The sequence below is a fragment of the Hippoglossus hippoglossus genome, chromosome 24 (genome assembly GCF_009819705.1).
Source record: "Hippoglossus hippoglossus isolate fHipHip1 chromosome 24, fHipHip1.pri, whole genome shotgun sequence".
Taxonomy (NCBI): Eukaryota; Metazoa; Chordata; class Actinopteri; order Pleuronectiformes; family Pleuronectidae; genus Hippoglossus; species Hippoglossus hippoglossus.
The window spans coordinates 11,441,706-11,459,013 of record NC_047174.1 but is presented as its reverse complement, the minus strand read 5'-3'; the positions used below and the strand labels follow the sequence as shown (position 1 = coordinate 11,459,013).

Here is a 17,308-nt window from a genome sequence, read left to right as displayed (position 1 = left end):
CACACTGCAATATTCCTGGAGTATATTGCATACACTGTATGTACTGGTTGTATCAAAATGGGAAATATATGATGGATAAACAAATGAAATTAAAATGTTACTTAAGATCACATATCCTGAGATTTTGATCCATATCTATGAATATTGGCTTGTCTGTTGAAAAACATGTTTCGCAATATCACTGATATTTATGTGTGTAACTCACAAATAAAAATCACTATAATATATATCCGCTTTTTGTTTTGGTGAGGGAGTGTTCATACGATGTAACAGTGAGGTATATCGTCCATTGGATTCTATTGTTTTGTGATCATATTTCTATTCTTCATAGGATTTTAATAGTAAACATATGTAATAGTCAATACATAGCAAAAGCATACAGATGATTTAAGTCAAACTTTATGAGAAAGGGATGGAGGTGTAAAGTAAAGTAAATAAACTAAAACAATATACCGAGCGTGAGAGTTCATACTTAAATCAAAAGAAACAACATCTCATCTCCATCTTGCTTTTCCAGAACTTTCACCAGCATCTTGTGGTCTCATTCATGGATGGTGCTCAGATTTAATTCATTCAACTCTGTTTCTCCAACAGAGAATATACAGCAAACGCTGTATATTTGTTTACAGCGTTTGCTGTGGGATACACAACACGCTCAGTAAATACATAGCAAGTGAACATTGAGTGAGGATTTTCTTTTAGATGTGTAACATAATGCTGTATCCAGAAGTAAACTGGATGTTTTTAACCAACGCTACTCTTTCTTTCCTTTCCATCCTTTCTCTCTCTCTCCATCTTCCTCCCTGGTTGTCAGTGTTTCCCTAGCTACTCCCCTTTAAGTGGCTGTGATTGACAGGTGGGCTATATCCATGCAATATCACCCAGCGCACGTTCCTATTCCCTCCTGGAGCCTTCATCCGCTGGTCAAATTAACCTTCCGTGCCAACGGGAGGGGGCCCTGCGTGGGCCAATCAGCAGGTGATTAGGCCAGGGGTGGGAGGGGTGAGGGGTCACCGCGATGGGGCCATCGCAAGCCTGATTGGTTTCAATCAGCGGCCAGTCGCAAGGACAGCTGGGAGCTGAGCCGCAGTGAGCACTAATCAACGCGTCCCACAGTGAGGCATGAACAGTCACTACACACACACAGAGTCACACACATACACACACAGGCAGATTGATGTTGGCATACACACACTGACAACACGGACATCACTGTGTATACACTTTCACACAGAGACAAGAAACACAGACAAACACACACAGCACGACACAGGAAGCAGAAATGAACAGTCAAGACCACAACAGATAAACAGAAAATCCCATAATGGAAAACCAGAGAAAAGAGAGAGAGTACGAGAGAGGGAGAGAGAGACATGCTCAGAGCAACCACAGAATCTCACAGTAAATTGAATGACTAATTGCATTGGATTCGTTAATTTGACCAGTGGCACATCTGATAGGGGCCCGTGACGTTAGTTATCAATGCCCTGTCCTACAAGCCACAATAACACATCCACTGTGATGTCTCACAATGTGGAACAACCCGCATTCTCTCTGCTGTGTCTCATGTTCTGCTCAATTGATTCTCGTTAAAGCACAACATTGACTGATCACCGATCAGATGAGATGAGTCACATAAAAGCTTTTATCTTTCCTGGAGAAGACACAATGATCTCATCTGGTTTATAAGTGTTGCTGATCCTTTTTAGCTAAAAACATTTCTATTGATTATGTATGTTCCTAACTGTTGTTTCTTATTATTGATTCCTTTGGTATGCATTAGGCTGAAAATCTGAATGTTTTTAACACATTTTTAAAATTCATTTTTAACATCCTATGTTTTGTCAATCGCCTTTAAAGCACGTTGAATTGCATTTGATATGTTTGAAAGGTGCTTTATAAATAAAGTTGGATTGATTGATTGGTTTTAGGTGGGATCTTTGAGAGGAAAGGCTGCAGATACACGAAGGGAAATTGGATCTGTTTTGACATGAATTTGGCACCAAACCAAACAATGATTTTGTCAATGAATTTAATAAATTGTATAAATTAGGAAGATAGTTAATCAGTAATGGAAACGGTTTGGTGGTTTTTATGAGCATCTACATTTTGGCCTACAGTTGTAAATATTTTCAATGCATTTGTTCACTATTGTGAATCACTTTGTTATTTATGGTGGTAAATAAAAAAATGTCCTAACCAGCCTCTTATTGTTGTCACTCACACTGCTAGAGCTCATGGACGGGCTGTGGTCCGTCTGTTTCGAATCCCTGCAGAGCTAAATGGAGATGAGACCCAGTTACAATCCTCATCATGGATTTGACCCAGAGAGTAATTCCTAACATCCTGCTGGAAAGTGTTTACTTCCTGCTTAAACAGACTCATGTAGCACTTTGTGAAGAAATGACAGAACAGGATGACAACCACCTGGCAGCTTTGTGCTCATGAAAGCAGCAACCAAAGCTGATGAGGCTCGATCGCCAATATAGCTTAGCATGGATCCAATGCAGGAAAAGGAAATATCATGTCAAATGTGTTTCTCCTACACTGATTACCATTTGGACATTGGATATTTGACTGCAAGCCACAGGGGACAGACCACCACTACCACGTACACTGCAAGGATGATGTACTGTAAAATGTTCTTAATGGAACTGAGATGTAGGTGACGCTCAAGCCAAAAAGTACCTGCCGTGTTTGGCACTACCAGTGGTTATTTACCACCAAATAATATCACCCCCAAGGAAGCGAGGGGGATGCAGATGGGTCCCACAGATGCATGCACAACAGGGGTATGCAGGCGTGCAAGGAGGACGATCCCAACAACATTAGTAAACATTGCCCTTAAAGTAGTTAATGCCAGCAGCACATCATGATATTTATCATAATAACTCAGCAAAATATGTTTTCTACCTGGAAACGGCTGTCAAATCGGAGGAGTAATCGCTCTCAGTGTCACACAGATGACACCCAGTAATGGTTAGTTATTGTTGTGTTCACTAGACAAGAGGTTATAATATATCCTCTAAGTGGCGCTACTTCTTGAAGGCAGACTTGATTCTATGGCTAAGAAGCAAACAAGTGATAGAAACATGAGTTAACACTGGTGCTGCATTCTCTCTGGAGACAGATCTAAAGGAAAAAGTTTCATTCTGAGCTCTATATCTTTTTCTGCGATTGGAACTTTGGCTACAGTAGCAATAGCAAAAACTTTACAGAGCCTCTTTAAGTAGAGTATGTTTTTTTGAATTAACAATGTTTCTGAGTTTCTTCTCATGGAAATATTATGTTTTAATGTATTTTTTTTCCATTTCCCTTGAAAGTTAAAAATTGCTTTTTGAATAGCTAAAGGAAATAAAGAAGCTTGCTCTGGTGCCCTCTGGTGTGTAAAAACAGGCTATTTATCTGTCGCAGTGTTTCTGTAACCTACTTGTGTCGCAAATACAGTTTAACTTTAATAATTCTCATTTATGCAGCTTAATACTCCACAGAGTGAAATATACTTTTTTACTCCACTGGATTTATTTAACAGCTGTAGTTACTGGTAACTTTGAATATTAAAACATTTGACCTATGACTAACCTCTAAAATGTAAGTCACCACAAATCTAACTTACTCAAGCTCCAATAGCAAAGTATTACTGTTTTACTGCATTAAATTATTATAGACTTCAATTGAATCATGTTCCATGTGCAGAGTTAAGGTGAATTAGTTTCCAACTGGTTCCACCCAAGTCTGTTGCACGATAGAGGTACAATCATAGAAACTTGAAGTACCTATCATTATATTTGAGATTTTAAATCAATATAGCAACCAAAAACAATTTTCTGTGTAACGATACGGCAGAGTAATGGCCTCTTGCGCAATCCTGTAATGTGATCCAAGATTTCCTGCAGGTCCAGTGAAACCTTTGGGCCTCCCCACGTTTATAATAGCAAAAGGCTAAACAACGACCAGTTCAAGGAGCTATTGAGTGAGCTTCAGTCAGAGAACAGGGATGTGGTTTACCACTGTGCAATGGCTGAGTTGTGCAAGCATGCTCTCGTGGTTTTAGAAACTGAGGGAGGAAGTGAGGGAGATGAAGGGAAAACCTGCCATGGAACTTAGTGATAACTGGAGGCTGTGTGATTTGGTCGCCCTGAGGGACAGTACCAAGTACCCCTCAGAGCCAAATATCAAGCTTCAAGAGCTCAACTGGTTTCTTAGCTCTGCTTTCAAATGTGAAATCATTTGAAATTAAATGTAGCAAGTGCAACTGGAAAGGCGTAACACAAAATCTACTTTACAGCAAGAACAAGAGCCTGCTTTGACTGATATGCTGGTGTGTGAAAAACTACTTTAGGCGTTTAGTGTAAAGCTTTCAGTACATTAAAAGTCAACAAAAAGGAACTGAACATATTTGTTAAGCAAATCACTGATGTTGCCTAACAACATACAGCACATAATCATTGAGCTAAGCAGCTCAAACATAAGTACAACCCTTTGCTCATTAATTTTTCCATTCAGAGGGAGACATGCACTATAAAGTTTGCATCTCTCTTTGGGATGACCTACTGCTGTGAGCTGATATTTTCAAAACTGACTGATACAACGACTGAATTCGACAATGAGTGACCCAAATCTGGAAAACTAGCTGTGATTATCATCATAACTACTATCTGACATCGGATGCCTCCCCAAACAGAAGCAGTTCTAACCATCGAAACAGAGAAGTCAGTGTGACATATGTGTTCAACAATTTAGTATCCTTCTCGATGTGACAAAAGCATAAAGGTAGGAAAAAAATTTAATTACTGCAATAATTACACTGTAATCACTAATGGCCAAATGAGAAAAACATGTTTTTATGATTTTTCTTTCAGTGTTGGAATTATCAGGAATTGCCAGCGGAAGTTACACTAAAAATAAATCCACTAATAAACCTGTATGAAGTGGATCTTATTAAAAAAAATCAGGCATGTTTAGGGGACTTATAGTTTAAATTTGATTTTATAGGGGGACTGTTGGGTGTTGGCTATTACTGAGTGTCATTGTAGTCTATGGGTTCATCAGTATGAGTAACACCTCTCAAATTAAACATATGTTGAAATAACATATCATTTATCTATTTAACATCATATATGTTCAGAGCTTTCCAAACTTTGGAGGCCTGAGGCCCCCTCAAAATTCAGCAAATCCTCCGAGGCACATACCCAGATTTGCACATTAGCAAGAACGAGGCACAACGTTGAAGTGAACACAGTGCTCTGTTATTTAAATCTGAGCGTGCAGTGAAAATATTTTGTCTTTAAAACCAAAGAATAATCCTGATAAATAATCGGGATCTCACTATTGATTAAAAATAGCCAAGATTTACCATTTTGACCATAATCATTCATAATGAATTGTACCCAAATGCAACAGCTGGAGGGTCTACACAGCTGGAGGGTCTACACAATGAACACAGCTAGAGGGTCTACACAGGTGGAGGGTCTACACAATGAACACAGGTGGAGGGTCTACACACAGTGAAATACAGGTGGAGGGCCTACACAGTGGAGGGTCTACACAGTGGAGGGCCTACACAGTGGAGGGTCTACACACAGTGGAGGGTCTACACACAGTGGAGGGCCTACACACAGTGGAGGGTCTACACAGTGGAGGGCCTACACACAGTGGAGGGTCTACACAGTGGAGGGCCTACACAGTGGAGGGTCTACACACAGTGGAGGGTCTACACAGTGGAGGGTCTACACACAGTGAAACTCAGGGAGGCTCTAGAAGTGACTTCAAAACCTACAACACTACCGCGCATGCGCAGAGGCGCAGTGTGATAGGGAGCGGTGACGGAGCTGATCTCACACACACACACACACGCACACCCACAGCAGGTTCGTACTGTACAGAAACATGTCTTCTTCCTCCCTACGGAACATGACGAAGACTCCCCGTAGGTAGGACGTGTCATCACTCCCCCAGGCAGCGGTGGGTGAGTACTCTCCACACAGGTAGATCCGGGTTCAGGCTCGCGGATGTTGACATATGTCTCCTCTCCCGCTGGCCCCGGCGGAGTTGAGCTTCGCTAACTTTCCTGTGACTTCTCGCCGCCGCAGCTGTCGCGTTACGAGTCGCCTCGCTCGGCCCGCTTCTGTTGAGCTCAGCTTTTTTGTTATGAAACTTTCTGCTCGGCCAGTAAAGCGCCATGACACCTCCGGCTCGGCCACGGTCTTTCCTCTTCTTGTCAAAATACAGCTGTTCAAACAAGCGACGAGGTGTCACTCGCAGGGAAATGTGTGAGCCCCCAAAACCGGAGAGGACAACACTCATCTGTCCGCTTTTTAAGTTTTCCCACCCGGAAATTGTAATGTCACGGGTTAACTGTTTTATTTATTTATTTTAAACCGTTTTTTTTATAACGTACAACTGCGCCCTCGTGACATCCGCGAGCGTGGCTCATCAATTTGCGGATGGGGTGGGGCCTCGCTAATGATCGTGACCAGGGGGATCGGACACGGACTCCAGCGGTGGGACCACACAGTCCCTCACTGTTGCTCTGAGCTAGGTTTGAGTCCCTGTCACGCCCCAAGCGAAACCCTTAAATCTGTGGTCGGTCTCGGGAAAAAATAAAAAACAAACTGTCGTAATTATTGTGTGCAGATGTGTCAGACAGCTACTGTTTATGACATCGATGTATATTCTTTTCTGAAATAGGTGACAGGACAGGGGGTTAAACTTTTGAACTGCCCCAAAGTTTCAGTTATTTTATGTAGGACAATCATGCAACAGGTTCTTGGGTGACAGATTTTCATTTGAATGCACAATGCTTTGTTTGGTTGATTTGCCAAAAGGAATAACAGGAAATGGCAGATACCACCTGTATTACTTTTGCAACAACAACAAAAAAAAGCAATCACTCATAAACGGTTAAAGACCGACCCACTCAGAGTAAATAATTGGATTCAAACCAAATTCACAGGTCCACTTTCATTGAACTCGTCAATCTTCAGATCATTCTAATCATTCTGTCTATTTTCAATAAGAATTAGCTGCGACACGTTATGGAATGATTGTTTCACAAGTGGTAAAGAGCTGTTCTTCTATAATATGTTACAAAAGATGCTTAAAACATTTTTAATTAAATATTAAATCTTTTTTAACCGGTGCTTAGACAAAGCAAACAATTTAAATATTCCAACTTGGACTCTGTGTCCCACATTTAATAGAAAAAAAAGTTACAAATATAAAAAAAACCCCCAATAGATTAAGTTTTTAATCACACTGTTGGAGAAGCTTTGGCTCTGGGAGGTCATTTCTCAACATTTCCCCTGTTTCTGGTCTCTGCAGACGAACTGCTGGTTCCGCTCCGGAGATGGCGTCCCTGTGGGGGTCAGTTCCAAAAGTTGGATCTTCCTCTATCTTCCTGGACAATAGCACCTGCTACAGAAACACAAACAACACTGTTCTCAGTGGAGTCCCATTTGGAGGAGTGCCGGTCGTCCTATTGCTGGATTTTTCTGTCTTTCTGGTAGGTGTTTTACTTCTGATGAGTCCTGTGATCCCAGTTATCTGTAATTCCTTCTGTCTTGTTTTTAGAGGCAGTACATTTTCTTTATTCTTCCCAACAAATACACCTTCAAGTATAAAGATAGATGAAGAAAGAGACAACAATGAGCTATAATGACTTTTCTTATCATCTACAGGTGCTGCTGGTCATCTTCTCGATTATCAGGAGGACGTTTTGGGACCATGGGCGATTAGCTCTGGTCGCAGACAACGAAGGGTCAGTTCACAACTTGACAAACCTGAGGCTTTTGATAGGTGTGGTAGACACACTGACCAATAAAAGTGCTGTAAACCAACTGAACTTTGTGTTCCAGGCTCACCAAGGGAATGCACAGTCGCAAAAGACACACGTCATCATTTGTGTCTACTGAGGATGCCTTAGAGTATGAACAGGTAAAGAAAAATTGTTTGTTTGCCCATCTCTGCTATAACTTCTGGGGCAAACAACATATGACAAAGGGAAAACCCACTAATAGACAGTTAGGCAGTCGGCAGTTTTTTTTGTATTTGTCACTCGAAATATATCACGAATATTAATTGCTGTTTCTTGAGTAAAACTTTATTGCATAAGCGCAGATAGTGAATGAAAATAACAGCTCCCTTGATCTGCTTCACGACAATATCATACTAGGTCTTTAGTTATTGTTTTGATTGAGGGACCCGTAGCGGCATAAGTTATGTATCGTACATTTAAGATAACTGACGTGACATCCTAGGGTTTAAATATGATTTTATTCTCAGTATGCATTTGGTGAGATAAACGAAGAACATACCAAAGATTCTTTATCAATGTAATCTTTATTGTATGTTGGTGTGATTAAAATATCTGTCTTTGTCTTCAGGGATTCTGCTCTTGGCTTCCTTACATCATCAGTATGAAGTGTGTGACTCTGTGGTTTGATTCCTCCTTTGTTGATTAATGTTTCTTAACTTGTGGCTCATCTATATCTTTTTTATTATGATTCGTATACAAGACGTGTTGGTTTCCTCTAATCAGTGTCTCTGTGTGTGTTACAGTGATGACAAAGTGAAATCCAAAAGTGGCCCGGACGCTGTTCACTACTTATCCTTTCAGCGCCATCTGATCGTCCTGCTGTCCATCATCACTGTCATCTCCCTGTCAGTCATACTGCCTATCAACCTGAGTGGAGACCTACAAGGTGGGTTAGACATCACTGTCTCTGATTACAGCTCAAATTTACACAATGATAAATGACAGAATGACAATAATATCCCAAAGTTCCTTTACATGTGTTATATACTGATTCAGGTGTGTATTTACTAAATAGTTTCTGGTGGCTTCAAGTGAATCAAGCAATCAACATGGAGGGGTTGAACTGTGTCCACTTCATAATCAGTGTCTTGTCTTTAGATTGTGATTTTTATTTTGTCAGTGGTTCTGTTCACATTCTTGTCTGAACCACACTTATATTTAAAAAGTGCTGTTTATCTCTTTCAGGTAGTGAGGCCAAGGATTTTGGAAGGACAACTATTGGAAATCTTTCAAATGGGTAACTACTCTATTAGAGTATGAAATAAAACAATGAATGGATATATGAGTAAAAGGTTTGCATTGCAGAGGAGCCTTGTGGTTTGCTCATCCCTAAATCTTTCTCTGTGTCTTGTGTTTGCTTCTAGAAACAACCTGTTATGGGCGCACACAGTGGTTGCTGTTTTCTTTTTGATCCTGGCAGTTTTTGTGCTGCGACGTCACACATCTCAAGTACAAGACATAAGCAGAGAGATGGTGAGTCTATGACTACTCACGACTAGAGTGTAAGATTTGATATTATTTTGTATAACATTCTGATCATCCACATTTGGTCTGGATCTCACTGATACTATTTATTACCTACGCAAAGGACGATATATGTGAGATAGGGTGTGTTTCAACATTTTTGTTGATTTCCTCTTCACATAAAAATCGGGATCTTGTGAATTCAAATGTTATGTTCATTCGGGGGCTGTTGTGCCTAGGTGGAAGTATGCTCTCTACTGATTGCCATTCTAGTCTTAAACTGGATTACACCTGTTTATGAGGACCTAAGTACATAATAAAAGCTATAACTGATTATAGTGTGGTGAATCACTTTCATTTGATGTCACTGACCTGTGAGGAAACGTGTCTGTTGTGTCTTTCTGTTTTTCACTTTGCAGACCAGAAACACCTTGTTTGTGCTTTCGGTTCCTAAAACAGCAAAAGAAGAAGATGTAAAGGCCCATTTCACGTGAGTTTACTGAACTGATTCCTTCCACTGCTCCATCTTGTATAAAGTTTACTTATACACTATCTATACTTTATATGTTGATGCACCGAACTTGCATGTTGCTCTCAATAGTAGCCACCTGCTCCTCTCCTAAATGTCAGTACTGTTTTTCTACAGAGAGGCGTACCCGAACTGCGAAGTGTGCGCTGTGACCTTGGGCTATGACGTGACCAAGCTCATGAGCCTTGATCAGGAGAGGTAAGAAATTTATAAGTAACTTAATAAAATAAATAACGTGACTCTATGGCAATGAGAACATACTAACATGTGTAAGTGAGAAGGACACAAAGTCATACAGGCCTACAGAACAGAATTTTTTCCCTAATTGTTGTTAGTTAATCTTCCTTTAATAAATTATTAACTATATTATTAATGTTGATAAAGAACGCAATCTCTGTGCAGTGTGAAATTAGTGGCTTGCAGCTACAAACCCACAGAGACAATTGCAATAGATTCTTGGAAACACTGCTGAACTTTTTGGCCTCTTAAAATTCATTTGTGTAGATTTATGGAGCACAACTTCACTGTATGTTTCAGTCTCATGTTGTTCAATATTGACATATAGGCAGGAGTACATGTATAACATGGTTAGGCTTCAGATTCACTAAGTTAAACCAATTCATGTGTTTGTTTTCTCACCCAGGATTCGAGCAGGAAAAAACCTGCGCTACTATGAGCGTATCCTAGAGAAAACAGGACAACATGATTTGATTAACCCTCGTTTGTGTGGACAACTCTGTTCCTGCTGCAACTCTGAGAAGGTGAGATGGAGCAGATGATAAAATTATGATGGAACAGTTTTTTCTGTTTGTCTTGATGCTTTTCTTTTTTTTTATGCCATGATTTATGGTTAAAAAAAAAAAATACATTGGACTAAAGACAGTTTTTGTTGGTTGTATCATTGTTTCTTATTTACAGGCATAGTAAGTGAAGCAGGTGTGCAAACTATTTTACAGCAAGAGATTAGGTAAAGTTGTAAACATTTAAATCATTGTGTCTGTGTGTGCTCCCTCAGGTTGATGCCATCGAGTACTACAGTGCTAAAGAAAAAGACCTTCTTGAAAAGATGAGGGAGCAGGTGGAACTGGCACCAACGCACCCCCTGGGGATGGCCTTTGTGACCTTGCAGACCGAGGCCATGGCCAAATTGTGCGTAGCTATTTGTTTGTGCATATGTCTGTATTTACAGGAGGAAGAAACAGCAGCAACATCTGTAAAATTTGATGTAACACCTGAGACATGATAATATAATCCAATAGCATAGTTATGCAACTATTACTACCAGCAGAATAATGTGGGCTGACTGTGTTTTTCCTCTGGCCTGATTGGAACAGTTTTCCCTCAGTTTTATTGCCACCACATGACTTTTAAGACCACAGGGCACATGTCAGTATCACCAACTGTGCTGTTGTTTGCTCACCATAGCATTCTGAAAGACTTCAACGCTCTCAAGTGTGTTGGCACAACGTTCTGTTGTGGGGGTGAGCAACAGCCTTCGTCCTATAGTGAACCTCTGAAAGTAAGCAAGTGGAGAGTCAGCTTTGCACCTCATCCCAAGAATTTATACTGGTAAGGTCCGACACACCAACCCCTCACAGTATTTGCTCCATATTCATCGTTAGATTTGTTGCCAGTAAGGACATTGGTCTTCAGTTTGTTTGTCTGATGCATAACAGTGGAGCACAATTCATTATATCAAATACTAGTTGGATTATGATTTGATTTTACTCCCATTTGTCATATTGTGTCACTATTGGAACCATAACAATATTCCTGTTTACATTGTGACATGAGTTCCAACCATATCAACGAGGTGCAGCAAAGACAATAGTTCATTATGTAGTGAAATTGATTATTTGTCTCCAGTGTAAATCCTGCTTGTGAATTGCATATAATCTGCTGATGCACTGGGAATAATGTCCTCTGCAAATGTCTAAATCATCTTTAGCTAAATATTAACATTTAAAACATTGTGCTTTCGTTGCCTGATGAAGAGAAATAGAGAAGAATAAGAGTTGACCCCTTTTCTATATGTTGTGCTGCCTCTTTGTGTGTAACTGTCCTGTTGCTTGTGTTTTTCCTACAGGGAGAATCTGTCAGTGAAGGGTTTTTACTGGTTCGGGCGCTTTGTGATAATCAATTTGTGCCTCTTCACCGGGCTCACCTTCCTCACGACTCCCACCATCATTATGAACACCATCGACAAGTTCAATGTGACAAAACCCATCACCTATCTCAACGTGAGACTCGCACATGTAGACACACATTTATTTGTCACGAGTTTGGGTTAAAAGCTGAGAATTAACAGTTTGGTGTGTTTTTTTTCACCTTAGAGCCCAATTATCAGTCAGTTCGTCCCCACTCTACTGCTGTCGACCTTCTCTGCATTGCTTCCCACCGTAGTCTACTATTCCACTCTAGGAGAAGCACACTGGAGCAGGTATCACACACGCAGGCACACACACACACAGTCACTCATTAACTCTCACACATACACACACACGGTGCAGTGATTGGTTCCTGTTAGCTGAGAGGAAAAGGTTTAAATCCTGCTGCTTCTGTCTCTCAGGTCCAGTGAGCAGCTGAGCATGATGCGTAAACTCTACATATTCCTGCTCTTCATGGTGCTCATCCTCCCCTCACTAGGACTCACCAGGTAAGCTGTGTTACCATCAGTTTTAATAAGCGACAGTTCCCAGCATCCACTTATAATATATAGTTCATAGGTTAGCAATGAATGTATATTAAATACAGCAATAAACCGGGAGCTTACACACTTAAAAATTAGGGAGCGTAAGATGTGCATCGCAGTTGACGTTAGAATGTATCAACAGTAAAATGCTGCATCGAGGAGGAAGTTTGCCAAACTTTTTTGCAATTTTATTTTTTTTTGTCTTTTCAGTCTCGCAGTTTTTTTCCGCTGGCTGTTTGATCGAACGTTCCTCAACGAAGGGACAGTGAGGTTTGAGTAAGTAAATTTCTCTTTTCTACTTTAAACTTTAATCAAAAATTTATAAATTTTAAGCATACAAGTTTTTCTTGAATTTTTACCTGTTGGTTATTATAAACATTATAAACATAATTTAAGTTTCTTAAATTTTCAAATTTTCTTTAATCCATTTTCCTCGTTGGTTCTACCTTATTGTCGTCCTTTCTTTTATTCGTTTGTTTTCCTTTCCTTCCTTACACCAGGTGTGTGTTTCTACCTGACCAAGGGGCGTTTTTTGTCAACTATGTGATCGCAGCGGCTTTTGTGGGCTCTGGGTTGGAACTGCTGCGGTTGCCAGGGTTATTGCTTTACATCATCCGTTTGGGATTCGCACGCTCTGCCGCTGAAAGAAAATATGTCAAACAGGTTTGTCACAGTATTGTCCACTAGAGGAATGTTATACCTGATCTCTTAGTGAAAACACAAAAAGGTATCAATATATAACAATTTAACTAGAACTTGTTGTTAATTGTATTGTAAATGGCTACCGTGTTCAGAACATGCTTTTTCCATGAGAACATGTCGGAGAGTAAACAGGTGTATATAAGCCAGATGGTCAGTATGTGATATAAACATTTCAAATTATTAATATTATTCTTACTAGACAGTTTAATGAAGTATTTCTAGGGAAAATTTGAATAAAATTTGAATATTTAACTGTAATTTACTTTATTCTCAGCCTAATTTTGACTTTCTCTTACAGAGCCAGGCCTACGAATTTGAATATGGAGCGATGTATGGCTGGACCCTCTGTGTGTTCACCGTTGTTGTGGCTTACAGCATCATTTGTCCCATCATTACGCCTTTTGGTAAGTAGTTAGTTTCACTTTTATGCATAAGACTTATAGACAATGTCACTTCCATGGTGGGGTTCTTAATATGTGTGTGTGTCTGACTCCATCAGGTCTACTGTACATGCTGCTGAAGCACATGGTGGACAAACACAACCTGTACTTTGTCTACCTGCCTGCCCGCCTCGACCGCCGTGTCCACCTGGGAGCTGTCAGTAAAGCTATGGCCGCGCCCATCCTCTGCCTAATATGGCTTTACTTCTTCTCTGTCCTGAGAACAGGTGAGAAACAAACATGGGCTTAACCAGAAAAAAGTGAACAGCACATTCACTAATGGTAGTTAACCACAATTAGTGAACTGTATCTATTGATGTTAATACTTAAAAACAAAAGCTGAATCTGTAAAGATTTCTAAAGAATTTTACATGCACAGAATCTAGATTGTTTCAGCTTGTTACTGAAAACAAATGGTATTATTTCCTCCATTCATTTTTATCAAATGTAACACACTAATCTGTCAGATGATCCAGTTTCACTCCATAATTCTTCAAGGGAACTGTGGACCAAATATATGTAATTATAATGTGCTGATGCAACATGCAGCTACGTTATGAGAGAAGTCCTCATGTCAGTATTTCTAAATGCCTGTGTGGTGTTTTTAGGCTTCTGGACTTCCACATCTCTTTTCACACTGGTGGTTCTGTTTATCACCGTCTTCATCTGCATCAGCTACACGTGCTTCGGCTGTTTCAAATACCTCAGCCCTCACAACTATACGGTGAGCGTCTGCTTGTGTGTGCATATATCGGAAACCTCTTCACCATTGACCGAGCCAGTCCTCATATTGTTTGTGTTCCTCTGCAGGTGAAAGAAGAGGACGAGGAAGAATTAGCTGAAGAAAATGCTAAGGTACTGTACTTGTTCGATAACAAATTCCACAGTATGAATGAATATATTAGTTAAATTTGCCTTAAATAATAACTACAGTACAAACAAGAAGGTGTAAATACTAGAAGAGTGCTCAGAGACGCCATAGCTCCACCAAGGCTAACCTCCTATCTTGTCATGTCAAAGAAAGTGAAAGAAAATCCACATCTGCTCCAAAATGTAATGAGTTCTTCTTTGGGTCATGCCTCATCCCTTCACAAAATGTCACAAAAATGTATTTCAGTAGTTTTTGCCTAACTCTACTAACTAAAATTAGACAAACAAACACTGATAAAAACATAACCTCCTTGGTAGAGGCAATAATACCGGGACAGTATTGTCATCCTTGTTGTCTGAACATTTCTAAGTGCTATACAAAGGCAACTTGACTTGCATGAGCTTCTGGAAAAGACGTTTCCCCTCTCTTAAGGCTTCTTCAGCTCTGACTGTTTTGGGAGTCCCGGGTATTTTAACTCTTGTGTGGTTTTAATACCTTGAGAGTTGCTGAGACCCTCAAGAATCTCAATCAAGTCCAGTTGCCTTCATATAGCATTGACATATATCCGTTTGTTGAAGTCCTGACTGATCTCACCAGTCATTCTTGCTGTTCCCCTCTGATGCATCCTAGTTTGCCTAACAAGAGATCTTTCCCTAATCATAAGCATTCCTTTTGTATCAAAGTCATACTTACACCATGACTCGCAATAATGCATCAAACAACGCAGGGGAAATAAAAGAAAACACAGAAGTGAATATTGTCTTTACGAACCTTTTTGTTTGTTTTCACGACTCATTTCTCTCTTTTGTATTATATAGTTACAGGTCTACCTTCCCAGAGTGCTTAATCCCGAATCACCTGCCAGCACCTTACAGGGGTCCAAACATCAGTCTTATGGAGCCACAGACAGCAGCCTGAACAGCAGCTTCAGTCTAGTAGAGGGAAGCATGTCAACCGATCCAGTGCAGTTAATCACAGATCATCAGAGTCAAGATTTCATCGACTCCTGATTATAATATCTTTTCATTTGCATATAGGCCTCTATCATTGCATCCATGATGCAGCATTACACTCAAGTGTCACAGCAGTAGTCATATATTTACAGGGGGATTACTTCACACCTTGAAAATTGATCACGACAATCAGTGCATTGGGGATCCAACCTGGGAAATGATTTGGGAATGGAAGTTTAAAGGTGAACACAGTTTATGTATTTCTAAGTGGCTCTGTGGGGCTATATGAAAACCAATGTCATGTCTTGGTGATGCATGCAGAGGGTTACGTCTGCATCACCACTTTCCTGTCCCCAAAATGTTCGTAAATATGGGTCGGAGTTTGCGTACAAGTGCACACATTGTCCCGTCAAGTTTCTTTATACCCAACTTTAGAGAGCCCACTTTATGCATATGCAACAGTTATAAATGAGGCCCCAGCACTGTCCCAATCCACAAGAGTCCAACGTGAAACCTACTCTCTCTTAATCTTGTCAGTCACAAAACACGGCTACATGTTGTATGTTTCTGTACGAGATCTCTCTCTGATAAGGACCAAGTCACCAAGGAATGTTTAACCAAAACCTGCCATTTAATCAAGCCATAATGTTTGTGGGAAAAACACAGAAATTGATTTCATTGCACATGAATTGTAAGAGGCGAAAAATGCAATTAACTAGATAATCAAGCTACTGCCGCTGATGCCAAAGAGGACTCTGTGTCTCCACATTTCTCCACAGTGCCTTTTTTGATGCTACATGATGACATTTCCTGCCAAGGAAATCATTTTTGCCTAATTGATAATGCACTTTTTGTATCTCTGTTTCTGTGTAGTAACAAGAGCTAAATTTCTTCTTTAATAAGACAAGAGAACAACTATTTGTATCAGTATTTCAGGCATTTTGTAACCACAAGTGCTAGAATATTTAAGCTGTATATTGCCATGGTTAGGTGTTATTTTCATTGGTGTTCAAGGTAAATAGAAAATGCTGTATGATGAATGAACGAATGTTTTTGAAAAGGTCAATATTTTTTTCTATTTAATGTACTATGGAGTCATGTGTTTGCAGCTTTGTGCATTTTAACAAATAAATAAACCCTTAAGACAAAAATGAAAGTGTTGCGTGGTTGATAGAAATTGTTTGTTTTTTTGTTTTGTTTTGTTTGTTTTTTGATCTTTCTTGAAAATACAAGAGCAACTGTACCGTTCTCACTGCTTCTTGACATTTGGGGGCTCTGTTGAGCTGCAGTTGAGTAGCTTACCCTCTGATTTCATTAGGTTCCACATCTCCTTTTTCAAAATCTTGTTTACGAAGTATTGGGGTAACTGTAAAATCGAAAAAAAAAGTCTGGGCCCATCACTTAAATTGCTGCATAACAACCCCGGTGTGTAAGGTGAATAAGAAATTAGGGTTTAGATGGTCTCTGCTATCACTGCTTACACTGGGATTTCCATGCATTTTCTCGTCTTGACTACGTAACTCCCTCTATAGTGGTCTTACTCAGAAATCAAACCACAGTCTACAGTTAGTCCAGAATGCTGCCGCCAGGGATTCTAACACAATCCCAAAAATGTAACCATATTACACCTGTTTTAGCATCCTTGCACCAACTCCCTGTTTATTAAAAGGAGATAGAAAGTTTACCGTGAGGACCCATACACACTGGAACAATCTGCCAGAAGAGAATTGGTTACCTGTTTTATCTCTCTTCTTAAGACAAATCTTTATAAAAAAAAAATATCATTGACATCAAATATCATATGATATCAATGGCTTTTATTATCTTTATGATTATTATTT

General features: G+C 39.9%; 1 protein-coding gene across 3 annotated transcripts; it reads left to right on the top strand.

Moving 5' to 3' along the window:
* Positions 1–5,809: 5,809 nt before the first annotated feature.
* On the top strand, positions 5,810–16,614 carry tmem63a (transmembrane protein 63A). 3 transcript variants are annotated; one of them, XM_034580856.1, is made up of 24 exons: positions 5,829–5,968; positions 7,324–7,354; positions 7,388–7,504; positions 7,680–7,759; positions 7,857–7,935; positions 8,385–8,422; positions 8,560–8,702; positions 9,002–9,053; positions 9,181–9,289; positions 9,700–9,770; positions 9,927–10,007; positions 10,453–10,570; positions 10,825–10,958; positions 11,235–11,378; positions 11,896–12,049; positions 12,143–12,249; positions 12,379–12,465; positions 12,712–12,777; positions 13,002–13,164; positions 13,502–13,607; positions 13,703–13,870; positions 14,252–14,367; positions 14,454–14,498; positions 15,333–15,765. In XM_034580856.1, exons 2-24 carry the CDS (start codon positions 7,349–7,351, stop codon positions 15,522–15,524), a joined length of 2,376 nt encoding a protein of 791 aa, XP_034436747.1. In that variant the 5' UTR covers positions 5,829–5,968; positions 7,324–7,348; the 3' UTR covers positions 15,525–15,765. The 3 variants fall into 3 exon arrangements, with proteins under 3 accessions (XP_034436745.1, XP_034436747.1, XP_034436746.1); XM_034580854.1 differs by having other exon boundaries at positions 5,810–5,968; positions 7,324–7,504; positions 15,333–16,614; XM_034580855.1 differs by having other exon boundaries at positions 7,324–7,504; positions 8,560–8,706; positions 9,006–9,053.
* The last annotated feature ends 694 nt before the right edge of the window (positions 16,615–17,308 follow it).